This window comes from Sus scrofa, chromosome 6 (genome assembly GCF_000003025.6).
Source record: "Sus scrofa isolate TJ Tabasco breed Duroc chromosome 6, Sscrofa11.1, whole genome shotgun sequence".
NCBI lineage: Eukaryota > Metazoa > Chordata > Mammalia > Artiodactyla > Suidae > Sus > Sus scrofa.
This window is the reverse complement of record NC_010448.4, coordinates 28,224,342-28,248,043: the sequence shown is the minus strand read 5'-3', so window position 1 is coordinate 28,248,043 and position 23,702 is coordinate 28,224,342. Positions and strand designations below refer to the sequence as shown.

Below are 23,702 nucleotides of genomic sequence, written 5' to 3'. Positions count from 1 at the left end.
AGAACTTAAAAAAAAAAAAAAAAAAAAAAAAAAAAAGAGTAATCCAAACGGTTGCCTAACAGTTCACACACACTGCTGCCATAGGGCATTTTGAGCTTAGATTTCACTTTCTATGCAATAAACATTAAAACCCTCATTTCCCTGAGGAGAGTGTCTCTTAAACTTTACCAATAGAGTCCTTTCAACAGCAGAATAGTATGAACACGTGACTCATTGGATCTTATGTGGGGCCCAAAGTCCTCTACTTAAGTTTTACTCAAAACCTTTTGAGTAAAACCAATGCGGCAGAAAGACAGGCCAAGTTTATGCTGTAGCCTGGCATGCTGCAGATATGACCTGGGTATTTATATACTCCTCAGTGTGAGAAACAGCTCTAGAGGGTTGCAGAAAACTCAGGTCTAGCTTTCCCACTCATAAGGTTTGTTATGCAGTTTTGGTCAAGACACCTGTTCATCACTCATAAACCTAGAATAAATATGCCTTGATGACTTCATATAGTTGTAAAGATCAAATGAGTAAAAAAGTAATCTGTAAAGTATTTAAATGTATAATAATGATATAGTAATTATTATTACCATTATTATTCAGGAAGCAATGCATTTTGGACAGAGAAGAGGCTGGGGCAATATTTTATATATTTTTTGTTTTTTGGTTTTTTTTTGGTCTTTTTGTCTTTCCTAGGGCTGCTCCCGAGGCATAGGGAGGTTCCCAGGCTAGGGGTCTAATCGGAGCTGTTGCTCCCGGCCTACGCCAGAGCCACAGCAACGCAGGATCCAAGGCACGTCTGCAACCTACACCAAAGCTCATGGCACTAAGTGTTCCTTAACCCACTAAGCAAGGCCAGGGATCGAACCCACAACCTCATGGTTCCTACTCAAGATTCATTAACCACAGAGCCACGATGGGAACTCCGATATTTTATATCTTTTAAGTAATAAAAACAAAGGGAGAAACCTACTTTTTTTCTGCTTTTTAGGGCTTCATATGAAGCACATGGAAGTTCCCAGGCTAGGGGCTAAATCAGAGCTGCAGCTGCCAGCCTACGCTAAATTGAAGCTGTATCTATGACCTACACCACAGCTCATGGCAACACTGGATCCTTAAGGCACTGAGCAAGGCTGGTGATTAAACCTGTATCCTCATGGATGCTAGTTGGGTTGTTACCACAGAGCCGCAACAGGAACTCCCAGATAAATGACCTTATCTTTAAGAGTATGAGTCATACTAAAATTTCTACTAAACTCTGCCTCTATATAAATTCTAGCTTAATTATGTACAGAAACATAGCTATTACCAAACCAATAAAACAGACCAATTACCTAGAGAAAATACAGATGTTTTGGAAAAAACTCGAAGTGAACTGACCTTAGTTCAAATACACTATGTCACTTCCCTATTTGGGGACTTTAATAACATTACCAATGAAAACTACTAATTAAAAATCCACTGGAGTTACCGTCACAGCTCAGCAGTAATGAATCCAACTAGTATCCATAAGGATGCGCGGGTTTGATCCCTGGCCTCACTCAGTGGGTTAAGGATCCAGGGTTGCTGTCAGCTGTGGTACAGGTCCCAGACACAGCTCGGATCTGGCACTGTCGTGGCTGTGGTGTAGGCCGGCAGCTACTGCTCTGATTTGACCCCTAGCCTGGGACCTTCCATACACTGGAGGTGCGGCCCTAAAAAGACAGAAATAAAATAAAAATACACTGTTTTCTCTCATTACAGCTGCAGTTAATTTATAGATGAGCTATATGCAGGAAAGAATCTTGCAGCCTAGCTCCAATAAGAGAAAGAAGAAACAAAGAAATAGCAGCTAAGCAAGGGCTTTTATTTATTTATTTAGGCTGTACCCGCTGCAAACAGAAATTCCCAGGCCAGGAACTGAATAAGCACCACAGCAGTGACAAACATGGAAGATGGATCCTTAACTGCTAGGCCACCAGGGAACTCCAACAATGGCTTTTTTTAAAGGACTGCATCTGTGGCATATGGAAGTTCCCAGGCTAGGGATCAAATCAGAACTGCAACTGCCAGCCTACAGCACAGCTTGCAGCAATGCCAGATCCTTAACCCGTTATGCAAGGCGGGAATTGAACCCATATCCTTATGGATACTAGTTACGTTCTTAACCTGCTGAACCACAACAGGAACTCCCCAGCAATGGCTTTTATTAAATGGCAGGCCAATCAAACAGAAAAAACTTACACAAGTCAGAAAAGGAAGTAGGTTGTAATCTTCATTATTTTCACAAATCCGTCAAAACATACTTTCCATTTGCCACTAATTAATGTACTTACCCAAATCACTTTTTCGGGCTATGACAGTGTCACAGTGGGGACAGTGAAATTTGGCCACATTTTCCGTGTGCTTCTGTAAAATGTGCATCTTCATGGTACCACTTTGGGTAAATCGTGCATGACAAATATAACATTCGTAAGGTTTTTCCCCTTAAAAGGAAATACAGAATGAACAAATTAGATGAAATGACTATTATCATTTAGTTGGAGAGTAATAATCCAGATGGCTAATCCACGGAGAATCTATAGTTCTTTCTCAGGAAGGCTGATGCTCAGGCCCAATGCCTGGCTCATGCCTATCTTCAGAGATGGAAAACATATCCTCAACTGTGGCTGCAACCTCTGTTCTGCCCAGCTCTGCCACAGCCTTAACATTAGTAAGAGTAGCAGTACTTCCCTTTGGGGGAGAGCAGATAAGATGACAAGAGGACCTGCAAGTCTTCTTTTCAGGAATAGCACTCAGAAAAACTGATGAACTGGGTTAGGCAAACTACCCAGACTCCTTTTAACAGTAAACTTTCCATTCTCCAATGTATATTCATAGCAATGAATTCCAAAGATATGCCAGAGAAGTATTCGCCAATTACATACTACTCTCATGCCAGCCTCCTATGTGGGTAACAGGGGCATGCGGGGGGTCACAGGGTCCTTTGGAATCCACTAAAAAGCTGTTCATTAATACAAGGAAGAAATCCTACCTGAATGAGTTCTCATGTGCCTTTTCAGCTTATATGTGTCCCTGCTGGCATAACTGCACAAGCTGCACTGGAAAGGACGCTCTCCAGTGTGAGAGCGAATATGACGTTTTAATTTGCTAACCTGAAATACAAAAGGAACCAAACTTCTTAAACTTCCATTAACATAGACTGTGGGTCAGGCACAAAAGCTTTGTTTTGAGGTACTAAAGCTCATAATACAGAAAAAGTCTAAAAGATTGTATTTTTCTTTTATTATTATTTTTTGCTTTTTAGGGCTGCACTCATGGCATATGGAGATTCTCAGGCGAGGGGTCTAATTGGAGCTACAGCTGCCGGACTATGCCACTGCAACTCGGGATATAACCTGCATCTGTGACCTATACCACAGCTCACAGCAACGATGGATCCTTAACCCACTGAGCGAGGCCAGGGATTGCACCTGCAACCTCATGGTTACTAGTTGGATTTGTTTTCACTGCACCACAAGGGGAACTCCTAAAAGTATTTCTTCCTTCTCGTTAATAGCAAACTGTAGCCTCTGAAATCCCTATCACAATCCAAGGGAAGAAAATAAAAGGGATGGTGCATATATGAATCAAGACAGGCTATTAACAATTTAGGCTGGGTGATAGGTACATGAGGACATATTACACTATTCTATCTACTTACATATTTGAAATCTTCCATAATAGTTTAAAAGTAATCCATGCTTATTTATGGATCGATTTTCTAATAAATTTTGAATTCAAGCTAGTAAGCATATTTTAAGTGCTCTCAGTCTATCTTCCCATTATCAGTACTTCAGAAAGGCCAGGCATCAGGGGCCTCTCACCTTCCTCGATATGGACTTATGCTTTTTCTTTTTCTTTTGGCTGCACCCACCACATATGAAAGTTCCCAGGCCAAAGACTGAACCTGTACTACAGGAGTGACCCAAGCCTCAACAGTGACAATGCTGGATCCTTAACCCACTGAGCCACCTGGGAACTCCAGGACTTATGCTTTTTGTCTCCTATTGGGAGGTACTTTTCCATCAAAACAGTTGACTTTCAAACTTGACTCTAAAAAGTGCTTTTAACACTAACGTTTGATTTGAAAATTTTACAAAGTGTTTCAATTTTCACACTAAAATCCCCCTTCACATCTAAGAGCTAACATAGTAAAATTTCATTCAGTGTAAGGCTAAAGAACGGTCCCACAGCATTACTGAATAATACTCTTTCCAAGATTTGCCTATTTATCACATATTAAATTCCTACACACACACAAGGATCTGTTTTCCTTTTTCTTTGCTCTTTAGGGTTGTACTCACAGCATATGGAAGTTCCCAGATTAGGGATGGAAGTGGAGCTACAGCTGCCAGCCACAGCCACAGCCAAACGGGATCTGCGACCTATACCACAGCTCATGGCAATGCCGGATCCCCAACCCACTGAGGCCAGAGTTGAAATCCATATCCTCATGGATATTAGTTGGATTGTTTCTACTGCACCACAATGGGAACTCTGGATCTGTTCTTTTTCAGCAAACTATTGTTTGTTTATTCCTGTTCCAATATCACACTGCCTTCATTTACCACAGAGTTATACAACAGCCAAGAGCATAAACCTCTCATTCTTTTTTTCAAATTTTTCTTAAGTTTTTCATATTTACTCTTCCAGTTGAAATTTAGAATCAATTTGAAATGTCTATTTATTAAGGTCTTTTGCACATTTTCGAGACATTTTCTTCATATAGGTATTAGAGATTTTTGATATACAGTTTATCCCTAGGTCATTTTACTGCTGTTAGAATTTGAACCTGTTTCCTACTATTGATACAGTATAAAATAAGTCACTGATTTCTATGTATTTATCTTGGATCTGGCCACCCAACTGAACCCTTTCTTTTTTTCTTTTTTGGCTACCCCGTGGAATAAGGAGTTCCCGGGCCAGGTATCAGATCCATGACCTATGCTGCAGCTGTAGCAATGCTGGATCCTTTAGTCACTGTGCTGGGCTGGGGATCAAATCTGTGTCCTGGCGCTGCAGAGATGCCGCTGATTCCATTGTGCCACAGTGGGAACTCCACCCAGCCAAACTCTTATTGCTCTGTTTTTCAGCTGATACTCTTGGATTTTTCCATGTAAACAACAGTTTTGTCTATTTATAATTCAATTCTTATTTTATTCTATTAGGTAGGATTTCCAACACGATTTTGAAATCATAACAGTAAGAATGTATATCTTGTCCATGTTCTGAATTTTATTATTTTTCATTTATTTATTTACTTATCTTTTGTCTTTTTAGGGCCACATCACGGCATATGGAGGTTCCCAGGCTAGGGGTCTAATTGGAGCTGTAGCCACCTGCCTATGCCACAGCAACACCAGATTTGAGCCACGTCCACAACCTACATGACAACTGATAGTAATGCCAGATCCTTAACCCACGGAATGAGGCCAAGGATGGAAACCATGCTAGTCAGATTCGTTTTCACTGCGCTATGACGGGAACTCCTTGTTCTGAATTTTTTTTTTTTTTTTTTTTTTGTCTTTTTGGCATTTCTTGGGCCGCTTCTGTGGCATATGGAGGTTTCCAGGCTAGGTAGGGGTCTAAACAGAGCTGTAGCCACCAGCCTACACCACAGCTCACAGCAACGCTGGATCCTTAACCCATTGAGCAAGGCCAGGGATGGAACCCGCAACCTCATGGTTCCTGATCGGATTCGTTAACCACTGAGCCATGACAGGAACTCCCTGTTCTGAATTTTAATGGAGATACTTTTAATCTTTCAGAGTTCATTAGGATGGGTTTACTCTAGGTTTATAGTATGTAGTCCTTATATAAGATATTTTCTTCTACTCCTATTTTTCTAGAACTTTAAATAGTAATAAGTATTGAATTTCATAGTTTTTCAAAAGTCTACAGAAATGACCATTTGATTTTTCTGTAATCTCTCAACATAGTACACATCAATAATTTCCTAATGCTGATCTATTCTTGCATTTTAGACACATTCTATCTATGTACTTAATTTATTTAATGGCCACAAATCTATTTATTTGCCACACCTGTGGTTTACGGAGGTTCCTAGGCCAAGAACTGAACCTGAGCATGTGGCCAGGGGTCAAGTCGCAGCTACAGCTGCCCGCCTACACTATAGTCACAGCAATGCCAGACAATGCCAAATCTGAGTTGCATCTGTGACCTACACTGTAACTCATGGCAACCAGATCCCTTAACCCACTGAGTGGGGCCAGGGATTGAATCTGAATTCTCATGGATACTAGTCACTTTCATAACCCACTGAGCTTCAATGGGAACTCCCAATGCAGTCGGATTCTTAACCCACCTATGCCACTGCAGGAACTCCTAGATACATTCTATTTAGTAAACACTTGTTTTTAAAATCTATCACTAAATGTGGTTTGTTAATTTGTTTAGAATTGTTGCTTTTCTGTGAGACCTAAGATACAGTTTTCTTTTTGGAGGTATCTTTATCCAGTTCTGGTAACAGGGTAGCCCCAAACAATAAAGGTAATAAAGACCTTCCACTAAAAGAAGAATTTTATTATAGTTGATTTACAACATTCTGTCACTTTCTGCTGTACAGCAAAGTGACCCAGTTATACATATACATATTTATATATTCTTTTTCTCATATTACATCATGTTCTACCACATATAGTTCCCTATACTACACAGCAGGAAAAACCTTCCATTTTAAAAAACTTAGTTATTTTGCTATTTATTTTGCGTTTTAGGGCCACACCTGCGGCATATGGAAATTCCTAGGCTAGGGGTTGAATTGGAGCTGCAGCTGCCAGCCTACACCACAGCCACAGCAACGCCAGATCCAAGCCATGTCTGCAACTCCACCACGTCTGCAACATACACCATGGCTCATGGAAACACTGGATCCTTTAACCCACTCAGCAGGGCCAGGGATGGAAACCACATTCTCATGGACACTATTCAGGTTTGTTACCACAGAGCCACAAGGGGAACTGCAAAATCTTCTATTTTTATTTTATCATGTATCTATTTGTCTTTTTAGGGCTACACCTGCAGCATATGGAGGTTCCCAGGCTAGGGGTCCAATCGGAGCTACAGCCACCGGCCTATACCACAGCCACAGCAACACCAGACCTGAGCCACATCTGTGTCCTACACCACAGCTCATGGCAACACTGGATGCTTAACCCACTGAGTGTGGCCAAGGATTGAACCTACCACCCCATGGTTCCTAGCTGGATTCATTTCTGCTGCAACACGAAGGGAATTCCCCAAATCTTTCATTTTTTTTTGTTTTGTTTTGTTTTTTGTTTTTTGTCTTTTTGCTATTTCTTGGGCTGCTCCCGCGGCATATGGAGGTTCCCAGGCTAGGGGTCTAATCGGAGCTGTAGCCACCGGCCTACACCAGAGCCACAGCAATGCGGGATCCGAGCCGCGTCTGCAACCTCCACCACAGCTCACGGCAACGCCGGATCGTTAACCCACTGAGCAAGGGCAGGGACCGAACCCGCAACCTCATGGTTCCTAGTCGGATTCGTTAACCACTGCGCCACGACGGGAACTCCAAATCTTTCATTTTTAAATGCTCAAGGTATAGTTACTTGTTTCTTTGAATTTTGGTAGAATTCCCCTATAATAATATGTGAACTAGTGCTTTTTTTAAAACAGGTAAAACTTTCATACCCTTTATAGTTTTTTTTTTTTTTTTTTGGTGGTGGGGAGGGAGAGTGGGAGTGTTAATATCTAGGAAGATTTTCTATCTCATATTAGGTCAGTAACAGGAATCATGATTTTTTTTTTCTTTTCTTTTTTTTGCCTTTTTTAGGGCCGTACCCTTGGCATATAGAAGTTCCCAGGCTAGGGTCGAATCAGAGCTGTAGCCGCTGCCTATGCCACAGCCACAGCAATGCCAGATTTGAGCTGTGTCTGTGACCTACACCACAGCTCACAGCAATGCCGAATCCTTAGCCCACTGAGCAAGGTCAGGGATTAAACTAGGGTTCTCATGGATACAAGTCACGTTTGTTAAATGCTGAGTCATGACAGAAACTCCATGATTTTCTTAAGAGACGAACCAAAAAAGAGCTAAACACTCACTTCTACACTGGCATAATCGCACATGGAACACTTAAATGGCTTCTCATGGGTGTGTTTGTAACGACGATGCCGCACCAATTCTCCACTAGTAACAAAGGCCATGTCGCAGTCTGGGCACTTGTGAGGACGAGTACCTAGAGAAAGAAGGGGTACAACAGGAAGACAAGAGAAAGGGCACAGTTAATGACAGAATTCTATGTGACACAAAACTGCTGCTTGATGTTGGACCCTGGTCATCTCAATCCTGCCTGATTAGCTCCAAAGGCTACTGGAGAGCCCAGCTGACCTTACAACACTAGCCCCTAATATTAGAAACACATGCCAAACATTTATTATTATTTTTTAGAGCAGCACATGCGGCATATGTTAGTTCCTAGGGTAGGGATCGAATTGGAGGTGTAGCTGCTGGCCTACGCCAGAGCCACAGCAACCCAAGATCTGAGGTCTGCGACCTATACCACAGCTCATGGCAACATTGGATACTTGACCCACTGAGCGAGGCCAGGGACTGAACCCGCATCCTCATGGTTACTAGTCGGATTCAATACCGCTGAGCCACAATGGGAGCTTCCATGCCAAACATTCAGTTTCACTTAATTACCCATTTAAGTCCTCTGCTTTTGAATACAAAATCTTTTTATCCCTATTTTGTGAATATTCTGGTACCTATGGATTAAAGGTCAAGAGAAACACCATTCTGTTTCAAACCTTTTAAAAAATACAGAACACTGTTTAAACCTCTATGTTCTATTAAGTACATGTTACAGAATTGATATCTGACGAGTTACTTCTGCGCATCAAATCTTACTATGGGGAGTTCCCGTCGTGGAGCAGTGGTTAACGAATCCGACTAGGAACCATGAGGTTGAGGGTTCGGTCCCTGCACTTGCTCAGTGGGTTAACGATCCGGTGTTGCCGTGAGCTGTGGTGGAGGTTGCAGACGCGGCTCGGATCCCGCATTGCTGTGGCTCTGGTGTAGGCCGGTGGCTACAGCTCCGATTAGACCCCTAGCCTGGGAAACTCCATGTGCTGCGGGAGCGGCCCAAGAAATAGCAAAAAGACCAAAAAAAAAACAAACTTACTATGTTATGACTATACACGTAGGGCCACTGGGCTGTCCATACTCTGACCCACTTTTTCTTTTTTATTTTATTTATTTAGTAGGTTTAGTAACAGCCTTTGTAAAGAGGTTGTGGGAAAATGTGGCACTAAAGGATGGTTACATTCCAGGTTTTGGGCAAGTTCCTGCCATAGGCTGCCAAGTGAGGGTTCTTGATTTCATGCAGGAAAAAATTTAAGAGTGATCCATAATAAAGTGAAAGCAGGGTTAGGGAGAGGGTTACACATTCCAAAGGCAGAATATGGACCTTCTCAGAAGGTGAGGGTGGCCCTTAGGAGATACACACTTCACAGACAGACTGTGCACAATCTAAGAAACTTAGAGCCCTTTTTTCTTTTTTTAAAAAAACATATGGAGTTCCTGTCGTGGTGCAGCAGAAACGAATCTGACTAGGAACCATGAGGTTTCAGGTTCAATCCCTGGCCTCGCTCAGTGGGTTAATGATCCGGCTTTGCAGTGAGCTGTGGTGTAGGTGGCAGACATGGCTTGGATCTGAAGTTGTTGTAGCTCTGATAAGATCCCTAGCCTGGGAATCTCCATATGCTGTGGGTGCAGCCTTAAAAAGACAAAAAAACAAAAAAAAAAAAAAAAAAAGAGAGAGAGAGAGAGAGACACTAAAAAAACAGACAAATATGTTTCCTGTATAAATTTGTTTTGATAAGGATTTCTAGAGATTTATCAAAGGTTTTATAAAGTAGTATTGCCTTTTATGTGATTTAAACAGATCACTTTCAAACACCCATGTCTAACAGTCTGTGATCCGAATGTCAAGTGGTGGAATACTTAACTGTTTTTATGAATAATATACCCTCTATATTTGTTTTGTATTTTTCTTTCACTGAGATAATCTTAACGCTTTTCATATGTCTTCATAAAGTAGCCCCATAACATAAGAGTACTTTGGTAGATTGTCTCTAGCCTTTTACTGCACTGGAAATACCATGCCCAGATAATAAAGACAATAAGGAGATAAAGTTGACAGTAGAACACAGTGCTTTTTTGTAGGTTATTATTTATAAACTAGGGACCATCTGTAATTGCAGGCTGCAGGTAAGGGGTGAGCAGCAAGGCAATCCCAAGCACCAAAATCAAAAGCTGGCTACCTTTGAGAATGGAATTAGCAAGAGTCACAATGTGATGAATGGGACCAGCAATCTGCAGAAATGATTCTCCCAGAGATGCCTATGTCCCTCTGCTCAAGGTCCATGCTAAGCTACCCTTCATAACTGCCACAGCACCTTGACAAAGGCAAAGATATCCCCTAGAATGCAATACAACTGCATCTAGAAAATGAAAGTTGTATTCCTTACCATATACTGATTTTTTTGTTATACATCTGACCCTTGAAGGTTTGGCTGGCATGAATTAGTCCTGCCAAATTATCCTGGAATAGCCAGAGAGACTGAATTTCTTTTCAAAGCTGAGAACTAGACCATGAAATGCAGTGCCCACATCAAGGCACTCCCCACTATCATGGGGCCAGCTGCTTTTATCTAGTCTTATGTCCTTTTCCTAGGGCCTTCAAACTACCAATTAAAACATATTACTAAGTGTTTAGGGAGTTAGTGAAAAGCGACTGAGTCATATTAGTAAATACACTAATGCACAGCATACTGCTCAGAGGCCAACTGTTACGTGATCACGTTCCATCAGAAACTGGCACATAAGATAAAAAACTAGAGTTGTTATATAAAATGAGGTGGGGCCTCTGGATAGAGGAAAGCTTTCTGCATCAAGAACTGGGTGAGAGAAGTTTCTATTAGTACTTGCAGCCAAATGTCAACACCAAAGGTGTAAAGAGCCCAAAAGAAAGTCTAAAGAGAGCTTCAGTGCAGAGTTCCTCCACTTTGGCGATCCCAGGTCCTGACCACAACCAACATGAAGCTAATGTCAGAATATTAACCATGTATGGACCATGAATGAATGCCTGAATTTCCGGAATGACGTCTTAAATTTTTTTGAGACTATAAAATATCCTCATTGAGGTCAAACAACCAGAAACCATGGTTTTTACAAAGGCAGAATTTCATTTTTATCTCCTTTTTTGGGGGGGTCTTTTTAGGGCAACAGCAGTGGCATATGGAGGTTAACAGGCTAGGGGCCTGTTCCAATTGGAACTATAGCTACCGGCTATAGCTATACCACAGACACAGCCACGCAGGTCTGAGCTGCATCTGTGACCTACACTATAGCTCACGGTAACACCAGATCCTTAACCCACTGAGCAAGGTCAGGGATTGAACCTGCAATTTCATGGTTCCTAGTTGGATTCGTTTCCGCTGTGCCACAAGAACTCCGGGAACTCCCTCATTTTTACTTCTAATGTTCTTCATAGTGCCTCTTCCTCGTAGTGCCCAGCAATTACTGCTCAGGATTTTGGGCTTAGTTTTTGTTACTGTTGTTAAAACCTTAGCAACACAGTGGTGATGCCTTCAGGAAATTATATTACATGCATATTTTCTATTATATCATAGAAAATCTTTTTCTGAATTACCATCCTTATATAACTTGGATTATTTTTCCAGTAAATTTTATTTACATTTGCCTGAAACTAAGCCCAACTGCCTATAATAAATAATGATTACAGGGAGGGTGCCATAAGAAAGAACAAAAAAATCTTCCCACTCTTACTGCCACTTGAATCACCTAAGGCGATATTTAAAACATAAGTTTTAACTTTTGCTATGCTGTAGCCCCTAACATTCTTTTTTTTTTCTTTTTATGGCCACACCTGCGACATATGGAAGTCTCCAGCCAGGGGTTGAACACCAGACCCTGGCTTCATCTGTGACCTATGCTGCAACTTGCAGCAACACTGGATCCTTAACCCACTGAGCAAGGTCACAGATCGAACCTGCATCCTCATGGACACTAGTTGTGTTTGTTACTGAGCAACAACAGGAACTCAACCCCAAACATTCTTATCCAGCACCTGTGTGTGTGTTTAGGTGATTCCTCAGAAGGGTGACTGTTCTGAATGCCCTGCCACAGAGATGGCACTTGTGTGGTCTCTCATCAGTGTGACTTTTCATGTGCCGATCCAAATTTGAACGCCGTGGACACGTGTAACTGCAAAGCTCACACTGGAATGTCTTCTTTACACCTATATGCAAAATAGAACACTTACTTATTGCAGAGTTTCAAAGTGTTAAGATTAATCCTAATCTTAAATTTCCACAAATATATTTCATTAGCTTTTAAAAACTAAACCCAATCTAACTCATACTGAGTCATAACTGTCTCATGCCACTAATAGATTTACTTATTCTCTTTAGGACTTAAAAATTATTCAACCCGTAAAAACTTCTTTCAAAATGTATAAAAAGACTAGTACTCACATCATAATCTTCAAAATAAATCCATTTAATATAAAATAACCTGCATATGCACTGTGTTATGTACTTTATCCCAAAATGGTTTTATTTAGAGTATAATGGATAAACTCATTTTTACCTTTCTTTTTAATTTTTGTTGGTTTTGGAGGTTTCATGTTACCAACCACTTTCTCTGCATTAACCTCTGACAGCAGGCCCTCCTGTTGTTCTTCTTCAAAATCATAGACAGATACATCCACATCTTTGCCCTCCTCTGTGTAACGCAATTTGCTCTTTTTGGTTTTCTTTGTTTTTTTGGCTGGTGGCTGATAGTCTGGGTCTTTCTGCCAACTAGGATCTTCCTGAGGTGGAAGTTCCCCTTGTTCTAGTGTCTCCACCTCTCCATTGGCCCCCACTTTTACCACTTGAAACCCTTCAGGCAAAGGCAAGGTGTGACATATCATGGGTTCACTTTCTGCAAGGCCCTCTTTAGACACTTCATTCTCATAAGCCCCCTGAAGTTCTTCTACTGAAGTGGTAGCAACAGGTACTGTCACAGGAACGGGTACTTGCACAAGCTGCAGCTCTCCTATGTTTATAGGCTGTTCCTCCATATTTACAACCTGCAAGGTTATAATCTGGGTATCGTCCACAGCAGCCTCCGTTTCTGGTGCAACTGCACCCTCCATTACTTCAGTCTTCATCTGAAGAAGGGTAGGATCCAGCTGTTCCATCATTACCATCTGTACACTACTATTGACATCCTGGACCACCTCACCCCCATCAGTCTGGTTCTGGGGTAGATGGCAAGTGTCCTCTTCCTGGCCCCCTTCCCGGCGTCTCTGGTAAGTCTTTCTCTCCTTTCCTTTAATGAAAGTTTCAGACTCTTCCACAATGGCTTCAACCGCCTCACCTTCCATTTCCCCTTCCTTTATTAAGGGAGAACACAGACAGTTATTCAAAATGAAGCTTATCTAACTGAAAACACATACATTTTGAAACAAAACAAAGACCCCCTGATGCATGTATAAGGTTCAATGGTTAATGTTACACAAAGACAAAACAGTATTATGTGCTTCCCAATGAAAGAATGGACCACTTATAAAACAGTCTTGTCAAATAAAACAAAAAATTCTGAAACTGATAATCAAGTCTCTAGAATCAATTACCAATTAACAGGAAACTGATGACAAATGATGTTAAATTATACTACAGGAATACAATTCATGAAATCCAGACTGAAAGAAACTGTAGGATTAACTACTTACTTTCTTCTGCAAATAAATCACAAGAAAAAAATCACGATGGATAGAGGGAGAACCTCCTGGTCAATGGTTCTTCTTTCTTTTTTTCTGTTTTGGCCACCCCACAGCATATGGCATTCCCAGGCTAGGGATCAGATCTGAATCACAGTTGTGACCTAAACAGCAGCTGCAACAACGCCAGATCCTTAACCCACTGTGCCAGGCCAGGGATCTAACCTGTGTCCCAGCACTCCCAAGACGCCAATGATCCCGGTGCACCACAGCAGGAACTCTGATCATGGCCTGGACACATTTTTGGTTGTCACTACTGGGCTGGGTGTGCTGTCAGTATCCAGTAATCTAGTGGGTAGAGGCCACAGATGTTACTAAACATCCTCCTATGCACAGGTCAGTCCTCCACAACAAAGAATTATTGGCCCCCAAATGTCAATAGTGCAGAGGTTGAGAAACCCTGATATAGACAAAAGAGGCTCAAGACATAGAGCAATCAATCACAACATAAGGATCTTGTTTGGATTCTGATTCAATCCAATAAATAGTTAAAAAAAACATGACACTGAGATGACACAGCTGACAATGAGATGCAACATGCCTGGATATTTAATGATATTAAAGAGTTGTTTTCAAAACTAGCTTAATTATACATTTCTTTTTTTTTTTTTTTTTTTTTTTTTTTTTTTTTGTCTTTTGTCTTTTTGTCTTTTCTTGTTGTTGTTGTTGCTATTTCTTGGGCCGCTCCCGCGGCATATGGAGGTTCCAAGGCTAGGGGTCAAATCGGAGCTGTAGCTGCCAGCCTACGCCAGAGCCACAGCAACGCGGGATCGTTAACCCACTGAGCAAGGGCAGGGACCGAACCCGCAACCTCATGGTTCCTAGTCGGATTCGTTAACCTCTGCGCCACGACGGGAACTCCTAATTATACATTTCTTAGATCTATTTATAAAAACACTAGCAGACGGCCTTGCTGTTTTTATCTAAATCTTCCCTTAGAAAACACGCCATCGTAGTGTTTTTTTTTCCTCAGCCAGAACCAGAACTTGGATCCAAACTGCAATGGCCCTGTGTAAAGCTACCACACACCATCTCCTGTCTCATACCATCAACTTGACATTCATGTATCTCTCTTCTCTACGAGACTATGCATTCCTTGAGGAAAGAGATCATGTACAACAAGTAGTTTTTATACTTTAGCACTGTGCCCAGGTTGGTAAGAACACAATAAACACTATACGAATATATAGTAGAAATAGAAATAGTTTCTGGATCTCAAGTCTTGAGAATACTGAGACACTGAAGAGTAAAATGAGTCTGAGCAACTACTTAATTCATAGCAATCATATGACTCTACTAAACCCAAAAGTATAAAAAAGATTTATTCCAAGTTAAAATCTAAAATGTTTGGAGAGGTCTCATTGTGGCTCAGCAGAAACGAATCTGACTAGTATCCATGAGGACACAGGTTCAATCCCTGGCCTCACTCGGTGGGTTAAGGATCTGGTGTTGCCATGAGCTATGACATAGGTCACAGACATGCCTTGGATCCTGCGTTGCTGTGGCTGTGGTGTAGGCTGGCAGCTTAGCTCTGACTGAACCCCTAGCCTGTTAACCTCCATATGCAGTGGGTGTGGCCCTAAAACAAACAAACAAACCTGTTTTGTATTCTTGCCCTAGTCTCAAACAAAGCTTTTCCTATGTCTATTAGAGACACATTTCTCCAATTCAGGAACCTTAACACTATCCTTAGTAGCAGTCAGAGAAGATCCCATATGCCAGGACCACCTAAAGAGCACTATAAAGACTAGGACCAGGAAAGCCTGATCTTGTGTTTTATGAGTTACTGTCCAACAAGAAGGACAAAATAACAGTTCCTGACTAGTATTCATGAGGACAAGGGTTCTATTCCTAGCCCACTGGTGAGTTAAGGATTGGGTGTTGCCATGGACTGTAGCGTAGGTTGGCAGAAGTGGCTTGGATCTGGTGTTGCTGTGGTATAGGTCAGCAGCTGCAGCTCTGATTTGACCCCTAGCCCAGGAACTTTCACATGCTGCAGGTGCATTCCTTTGAAAAAAAAAAAAAAAAAAAAAAAAGCCAGACAGAATAGATACAACAGCTCAAGGTAGTAGGTTTGGAGACCCCCACATAACCAGCTGTGAGATCAAATGGAGAAGACATTTAAAGGCAGCATTTAAAGGTGGAAGGGAAGGGGACCCCTGACAAATAATAAATATATGAAAGAATTGGTTATGAAAAAGAATAGAAGATTTAGCTCAAAAGCACAGGATAGGAGAAAGGTTAGGAAGAGAGGACAAAGATGTATTGGTTGTGGCCATAGTTTGGATGGTCTTGAATGACAAAAGAATTAAAATGATACTCATTTGGTTGTCAAGAGGAAACCACATGTGCTTTCTGAGCAGGGAAAATTAAGATTTACTTGGAATTCCCACTGTGGCGCAGCAGGTTAAAGATCCAACTTATCCCTGGGGAGGCTCAGGTTCAATCCCTGGCCCAGCGAAGTGGGTTAAGGATCTGGCGATGCTGCAGCTATGGTATAGGCAGCAGCTCAGGCTCAGATGCAATCCCTGCCCCAGGAACTTCCGCAGACTATGGGGAGGTAGGGGAAAAAAAATTTACTTGGTTCACAAAGAATAGTGCTTGATTTCCTATTGCAAAGGGAGCGATGCATGATACATATACCATTCCTGGGCTTTCGAGGCCCCTCAGTATCTGACCCCAGAAAACCTATTCAGATTCATGACTTGATCTTTAACCATGACTTTTTAAGGTAAAAAGTAGATTTATTGAGAGAGACAGAGTATGAGCCGGCCATCTCAGAAGGTGAGAGCAGCCTGGACGATATACATTCCATAAACAGAATGCAGTCCATCTCAGAAGGTGAGAGTGGTCCTGCGAGAAAAACACTCCAGAGAGTGTGGGCCTAGTCATTACTTTTCCTTGAATGTGTCTGCTTATAGAACAACCGCACTATTTTGCACTTAAATTTTTCTAAAAATAATCCATTTCCCCAGTTAGCTTGTGAAAGCTCTTTGAGGGCAAAAGCCAGGCTTGCAACGACTTACATTTTGGACAGATTCAGCAAACTCTGCCATCTGCACAGAACAAAACTAAGGCTAAAAGAAAAACCTTGTGAGTTGTCCTTCTGATTTGTTCTGTCACTCCTTTCATTAGTCCCTTGTTCTCAACAACCAAGAGTATACACTACAATGCAATGCAAAGACCTCTCATTATCTGTTGTATTAATAGTGGGGACAAATTTAATGAAATGTTACTGCAAAACACGAGGGTCAAGGGACATTTGTAAAGTATTTTATAACTTTCATATAAATAAAAAAATGGGAGTTCCCGTTGTGGCTCAGCAGGTTAGGAACCCAATTGGTATCCATGGGATGCAGGTTTGATCCCTGGCCTTGGGGGTTAAGGATCCAGCGTGGCCATGAGTTGTGGTGTAGGCTACAGCTGTGATTCAAATCCTAGCCTGGGAACTTCCATAAGCTGCAGGTGTGGCTCTTAAAAAAAAAAAAAAAAAAAAAAATCTGAATGCAGCGACTTGGGTCACTGTGGATTTGATCCCTGGCCCAGCACAGTGGGTTAAAGGATCTGGCTTGCCACAGTGGTTGGCATAGGTCACAGCTGTGGTTCAGATTCAATCCCTTGTTCATGAACTTCCATATACTGTGTGCGACCATAAAAAAGTCTGAACATTAGTGTGCTAGCATTTTATGTGCATGTGTGTGTGTATTTCCTTTTTATAGCCCACCTGTGGCATACGGAAATTCCCAGGCCAGGGGTCAAATCAAAGCTGCAGTGCAGCCTAAACACAGCTTATGGCAATGCCATATCCTTAACCCAATGAGTAAGGCCAGGGATCGAACCCATATCCTCACAGAAACAATGTTGGCTGGGTCCTTAACTCAAAAAGCCAAAAGGGGAACGCCTATTATTATTATTTTTATTGGGGTGGGGGGCACATCCACAGCACATGGAAGTTCTCCAGCCAGGGATCAAACTCAAGCCTTGGCAGTGACAATACCAAACCCCCAACGACTAGGCCACCAAGTAACTCCCTGTGGTAGCATTTTAATAAGACCTTTTATTTCTGATCATGAAAGACTACTTTAGGCATGATCCTAACTATAATTACTGCTATATAACCAATATTTTTCTGATAAATTATTCTTGGGATAATGTTTTATACTAGCACTATCCAAGAGAAATATAATGGGGAATTCCTGTTGTGACTCAGCAGAAAAGAATTCAACTAGTACCAGCGAGGATGCAGGTTTGATCCCTCACCTTGCTCAGTGGGTTAAAGATCTGGCATTGCTGTGGCTGTGGTGTAGGCCAGCAGCTATAGTTTCAATTCAACTTCATATGCTGAGGGTGTGGCCCTAAGAAGACAAAAACAAATAAATAAAAAGGAAGGCGTTCCCGTCGTGGCACAGTGGTTAACGAATCCGACTAAGAACCATGAGGTTGCGGGTCTGATCCCTGGCCTCGCTCAGTGGGTGAAGGATCCGGTGTTGCCATGAGCTGTGGTGTAGGTTGCAGATGCGGCTCGGATCCTGCGTTGCTGTAGCTGTGGTGTAGGCCGGCGGCTACAGCTCCGATTCGACCCCTTGCCTGAGAACCTCCATATGCCGTGGGAGCAGCCCTAGAAAAGACAAAAAATAAAAAATAAAAATAAATAAAAAGGAAAGAAGTGAAATTAATTTTAGTAATCTTTTTGTCTTTTCTAGGGCTGCACCCGGAGCAAACAGAGGTTCCCAAGCGAGGGGTTGAATTGCAGTTGTAGCTGCCGGCCTACGCCAGGGCCATAGCAACGCAGGATCCGAGCCGCGTCTGCGACCTACGCCACAGCTCACAGCAACGCCAGATCCTTAACCCACTGAGAGAGGCCAGGGATCAAACCTGCAACCTGATGGTTCCTAGTTGGATTCATTAAGCACTGAGCCACGACAGGAACTCCAGTAATCTTTTATTTAACCCAATATATCCAAAATATTATCAGCTCAAGTTGAAATCAGTATAAAAAATTTGAGATATTTTGTATTCTTTTTTCATAATAAGCCTTTGAAATGTGTATATGTTTTACACTTACAGTATATCTCCATTTGAACTAGTCACACTGTAAGTTCTAAACAGCCACATGTGGCTAGGAGCTGCTATACTGGACAGCACAGTTTACTTCTGTTACTAAAAGTATGGTCTGACAAACACCAGAACTGGCTTAACCTTGGAACTTGTTAAAAACACAGAACTGGGAGTTTCCGTCATGGCACAGCAGAAATGAATCTGACTAGGAACCATGAGGTTGAGGGTTCTATCCTTGGCCTGGCTCAGTGGGTTAAGGATCCGGTGTTGGCATGAGCTGTGGTGGAGGTGGCAGAGGTGGCTCAGATCTGGCGTTGCTGTGGCTGTGGAATAGGCTGGCTACAAAAGCTCCAATTCAACCCCTAGCCTGGGAACCTCCATATGCCCCAGGTGCAGCCCTAAAAGGACAAAAGAGAAAAACAGAAACAAAAGACAATGGTGAAAAAAGTATTAGAAAACAAAACAAAACACAGAATTTCAGGCTCTTTATCCTTGATCCAGAAATCAGAATTTGCAATTTACTTTTCATTGCTTGTATTAATTTATGGCCACGTCTGTGGTATATAGAAGTTCCCAGGCCAAGGACTGAATCCCAGCTATAGCTGTAACCTAAGCTGCAGCTGCGGCAATGCCACATCCTTTAACCCACTGTGCCAGACTAGGAATTGAACCCACACCTCCACAGTGACTCAAGCCACTGCATGCAGATTCTTAACCCATTGCACCACGGCAGGAACTCTCAGAATTTGCAATTTTATAAATCCCCAAGTGATATCATGTATTAAAGTCTGAGACGTACTACTTTAGACCATTACTCTTCTAGTATTTTTTTAAAAAGAGTTTTCCAGGCATGAAGATCCTGAAATTAGTACCCCAGCAAAGACGATGACAACTCTAATGTTGGAGTTAGGAACAGAGAAAAAGTGCCATCCACCCTGGCAACATTCTTGGAAAACTATCAAAGGACAAAGGACAAAAAATTCACAAGCTTTAAAAACTAAAGCAGACCCTGCCGTAGAATCACTACACAATCCCTGGCTATTTAGATATCCTCGATAATAAAATTGATGGAGGAAAAAATGTTTATTTCTGAGCTCTATGGGGTTTTGTAGCACATGACAATTTAAAGAACAAGGAAAAATCCATTTTGTCTCTGCCATGAATTTGAAAACATTAGAAATTGCTTGTAAACAACTAAGTCCAACCTAAAAGGGTCACAGAATTATAAACCAGGTAGAAAAAGAATTGGTGCAAAGGAGTACAAACTGAAACCAACTCTGTTTGCCAGGGAGTTGAGCTGACAGTATTATCTCACTGAGAAAAAACACATGGCATAAAGTCCCTGAACATCAGCATCTATTCAGGGTCTTAAAGCAGTAGGCTTTATTTTTACAGAGAAAAATCAATCACAAAGTAGCCAGCTATCAGTCTCCCCAGTACACTGCTTAGAAACCTCAGTGCACCCCTTTAGTAGCAGATCCCTCAACTTAACTTTCCCCAAGAAGAGGGAGTCTATGAATCAGTAACTAACATAATAGGCTGGACCAGATTTCTCTCCCCACTCCCTGGGGACTCTGCTCTAATAGCTGTGACACCCTACTGGCAGTTCTGTTACATCTCTTCCCTCCTACACTCTCTTCACGGACTCAGCTGGCCTTATGTTTCCATTCAGTTTCTCTTGAGTCTCTCTCTCATGTTCTCTGCCTCTCTTCTTGCTTCAATCAGGCACACTTTCTAGGTTCTGTCGAGTTTTTTTGTAGACCAACACCATTAAGAATAGGTTTACAGGAGTTCCGGTCGTGGTGCAGTGGTTAACGAATCCGACTAGGAACCATGAGGTTGCGGGTTCGGTCCCTGCCCTTGCTCAGTGGGTTAACGATCTGGCGTTGCCGTGAGCTGTGGTGTAGGTTGCAGACGCGGCTTGGATCCCGCATTGCTGTGGCCCTGGCGTAGGCCGGTGGCTACAGCTCCGATTCAACCCCTAGCCTGGGGACCTCCATATGCCGCGGGAGCGGCCCAAGAAATAGCAACAACAACAACAACAAAAGACAAAAAGACAAAAGATCAAAAAAAAAAAAAAAAAAAAAAAAAAAAAAAAGGTTTACAGGAGTTCCTGTCATGCCTCAGGGGTAATGAACCTGACTAGTATCCATGAGGACGCAGGTTTGATCCCTGGCCCCACTCAGTGGGTCAAGGATTGAGAGTTGCCACAAGCTGCTGTGTGGGTTGCAGACGTGGCTCCAATTTGGCGTTGCTGTGGCTGTGGTGTAGGCTGGCAGCTGCAGATTAGACCCCTAGCCTAGGAACTACCATATGCTGTCTGCAAGTGCAGCCTTAAAAAGATAGGAAAAAAAAAAAAAAAAGAATGGGTTTACACTTACACCCATTCTGGGACGCAACTTTTTTTCAGGCTATCAAAGTTTATTACCTTATTTATGTTAAATCTGAAAAGTGAAGCACCTAAGATTAAAAAAGTTGTTTGGGAGTTCCCATCGTGGCGCAGTGGTTAACGAATCCGACTAGGAACCATGAGGTTGCGGGTTCGGTCCCTGCCCTTGCTCAGTGGGTTAACGATCCGGCGTTGCCGTGAGCTGTGGTGTAGGTTGCAGACGCGGCTTGGATCCCGCATTGCTGTGGCCCTGGCGTAGGCCGGTGGCTACAGCTCCGATTCAACCCCTAGCCTGGGAACCTCCATATGCCGCGGGAGCGGCCCAAGAAATAGCAACAACAACAACAACAACAACAACAAAAAAGACAAAAACACAAAAAGACAAAAAAAAAAAAAAAAAAGTTGTTTGCAATTCATATACCCAGGGATAATCACTTAGCACTGTGGTGTTTTCTCAGTTTATTTTTTCCTCTTATAGATATTTATTTTTTTAATATAGATGAGATCATATACATATAATTTACTTACACTTGTATATATGCCTTTGCTCTATATTAAGAACCTGTCTTTACTAAGAACTCTGCTCCCTAGTTAGCCCTCTGTGGTCCCTCTGCTTGGTCCACAGCACCATTCACTCCAGGAACCACACCAAGCCAACCTGAAGCCCTTCCCCTCATCATCAAACTCAGTTTCTTTCCCACCCTGATAGTATGAAACTCACATTTCTCCTTCTTCATTCTTCTCTTCTCCCTTGGCTCCTGCCTTTCCTGGGTCTCCTCCCTTGTCTCTGAGGGCTCCTCCATCAGCCCCTCTGAGAACATTAAGGTTCTGTTTCTTTCTCTGTAACCATTCCATTTGCTTGCTAGCATTTTTACTCCATCCATCTCTATAGAGATCTTTCAAATCCACATGTGCAATCCCAGTTTCACTGCCTAAAGGATCTTTCTCTTATGTAGATATTTGGCTATCACCTTCAACCCAAAAGCACTGGATAAAGAATAAAGAAAACTGGACTCAATTTCTAATCCATCACCAACCAAATAAGCTTGATAACATGAGGTAATCCTCTGGCTGCAGTAACATACAGAAAATAAAACTCTGTTTTTCTTTTCTTTCTTTTTTCCTTGTTTTAGGGCTGCACCCGCAGCATATGGAGGTTCCCAGTCTAGGGGTCAAATTGGAGCCACAGCTGCTGGCCTACACCACAGCCACAGCAACACAGGATCCAAGCTGCGTCTGCAACCCTACACCACAGCTCACAGCAGTGCCAGATCCTTCACCCACTGAGCGAGGCCAGGGATCGAACCCTCAACCTCATGGTTCCTAGTTGGATTTGTTTCTGCTGCACCACAATGGGAACTCTCAGAAAACACAACTCTGAAGACCAGATCCTTCTTGTATTCTCTACCTTCTTGGTAAAAAATGAAGCTTAGGAACATTAAATCATTCAAATCAACTTATGGGTAGAGGGTGGGACAGGGGGAAGTTCCCTCAGACTGAGGGAAGGTGAAATTGGCCCATGGAGTGAAGGGGCTGTAAGAGGAGAACTGGCATCTGAGAGCACCTGCCTGCCCTTGCTGACTGCTACTCTTCCTTGAAAAAAAAAAAAAAAAAAAAAACAAATCCCACATGGTTGACTGGTTGAGTGGGAGGCCCAGACTTTAACAAAGTGCCCCCAAGGTCTGTTCATGCTCCTACGCCACCAACCTGGCCTGCATCCTAGGGGAACCTGCTCGATCAGCCCTCCTCTCCCTTGTGTGCCAGCTCTATATTGCACACATCATCTTATCTTAAAATTCCCCTTAACCACAACTGACAATTTAGAATCTGCCATCTCTAGGAGTTCCCATCATGGCGCAACGGAAACGAATCCAACTAGGAACCATGAGGTTGCGGGTTCGATCCCTGGTCTCACTTAGTGGGTTAAGGAGCAGTGAGCTGTGGTGTAGGTCATAGACATGGCTTGGACCCTGCGTTGCTATGGCTGTGGCATAGGCTGGTGGCTGTAGCTCCGACTGGACCCCTAGACTGGGAAGCTCCATATGCTGTGAGTGCGGCCCTAAAAAAGGCACAAAAGGCAAAAAAAAAAGAATCTGCCATCTCTATATTCTCCCACACTCAACACCATGCTAGCTGTCACTATTCTTACTTCTCTTCCACACTTTGGCTCACTAGTCTGGTTTCTGTTCCTCAATACTCTATTGAACTGCTGAGGCCAGCAATGGCCCTTAATTGGTAAATCCAAAGGAGACTTTTCTGTCCTTATCTGAACTTGACCTCCCTGTGGAATTCAGAATTCTATTCTAAGCTTTATCCCAGAATTATGCCAGACCACCAGAAAGCTGGGTATACTTGGGTCACATGGTCTTATCCCCTACAGAACTGCTTTCACCAAGTTTTGTTCTGGCATTATG

General features: G+C 42.4%; 1 protein-coding gene across 7 annotated transcripts in view; it reads right to left on the bottom strand.

Moving 5' to 3' along the window:
- CTCF (CCCTC-binding factor (zinc finger protein)) overlaps nucleotides 1-23,702 on the bottom strand; it is a 73,008-nt gene that overhangs the window by 12,966 nt on the left and 36,340 nt on the right. For 5 of the 7 annotated variants that reach the window (XM_021093368.1, XM_021093370.1, XM_021093373.1 and 2 more), the window contains 5 exon segments: nucleotides 12,665-13,454; nucleotides 12,144-12,314; nucleotides 8,092-8,225; nucleotides 2,999-3,119; nucleotides 2,301-2,450 (listed from right to left, as the gene is read on the bottom strand). In XM_021093368.1, coding sequence (XP_020949027.1) covers nucleotides 2,301-2,450; nucleotides 2,999-3,119; nucleotides 8,092-8,225; nucleotides 12,144-12,314; nucleotides 12,665-13,445 — 1,357 coding nt within the window. In that variant the 5' untranslated portion in view covers nucleotides 13,446-13,454. 7 annotated transcript variants of the gene reach the window in all.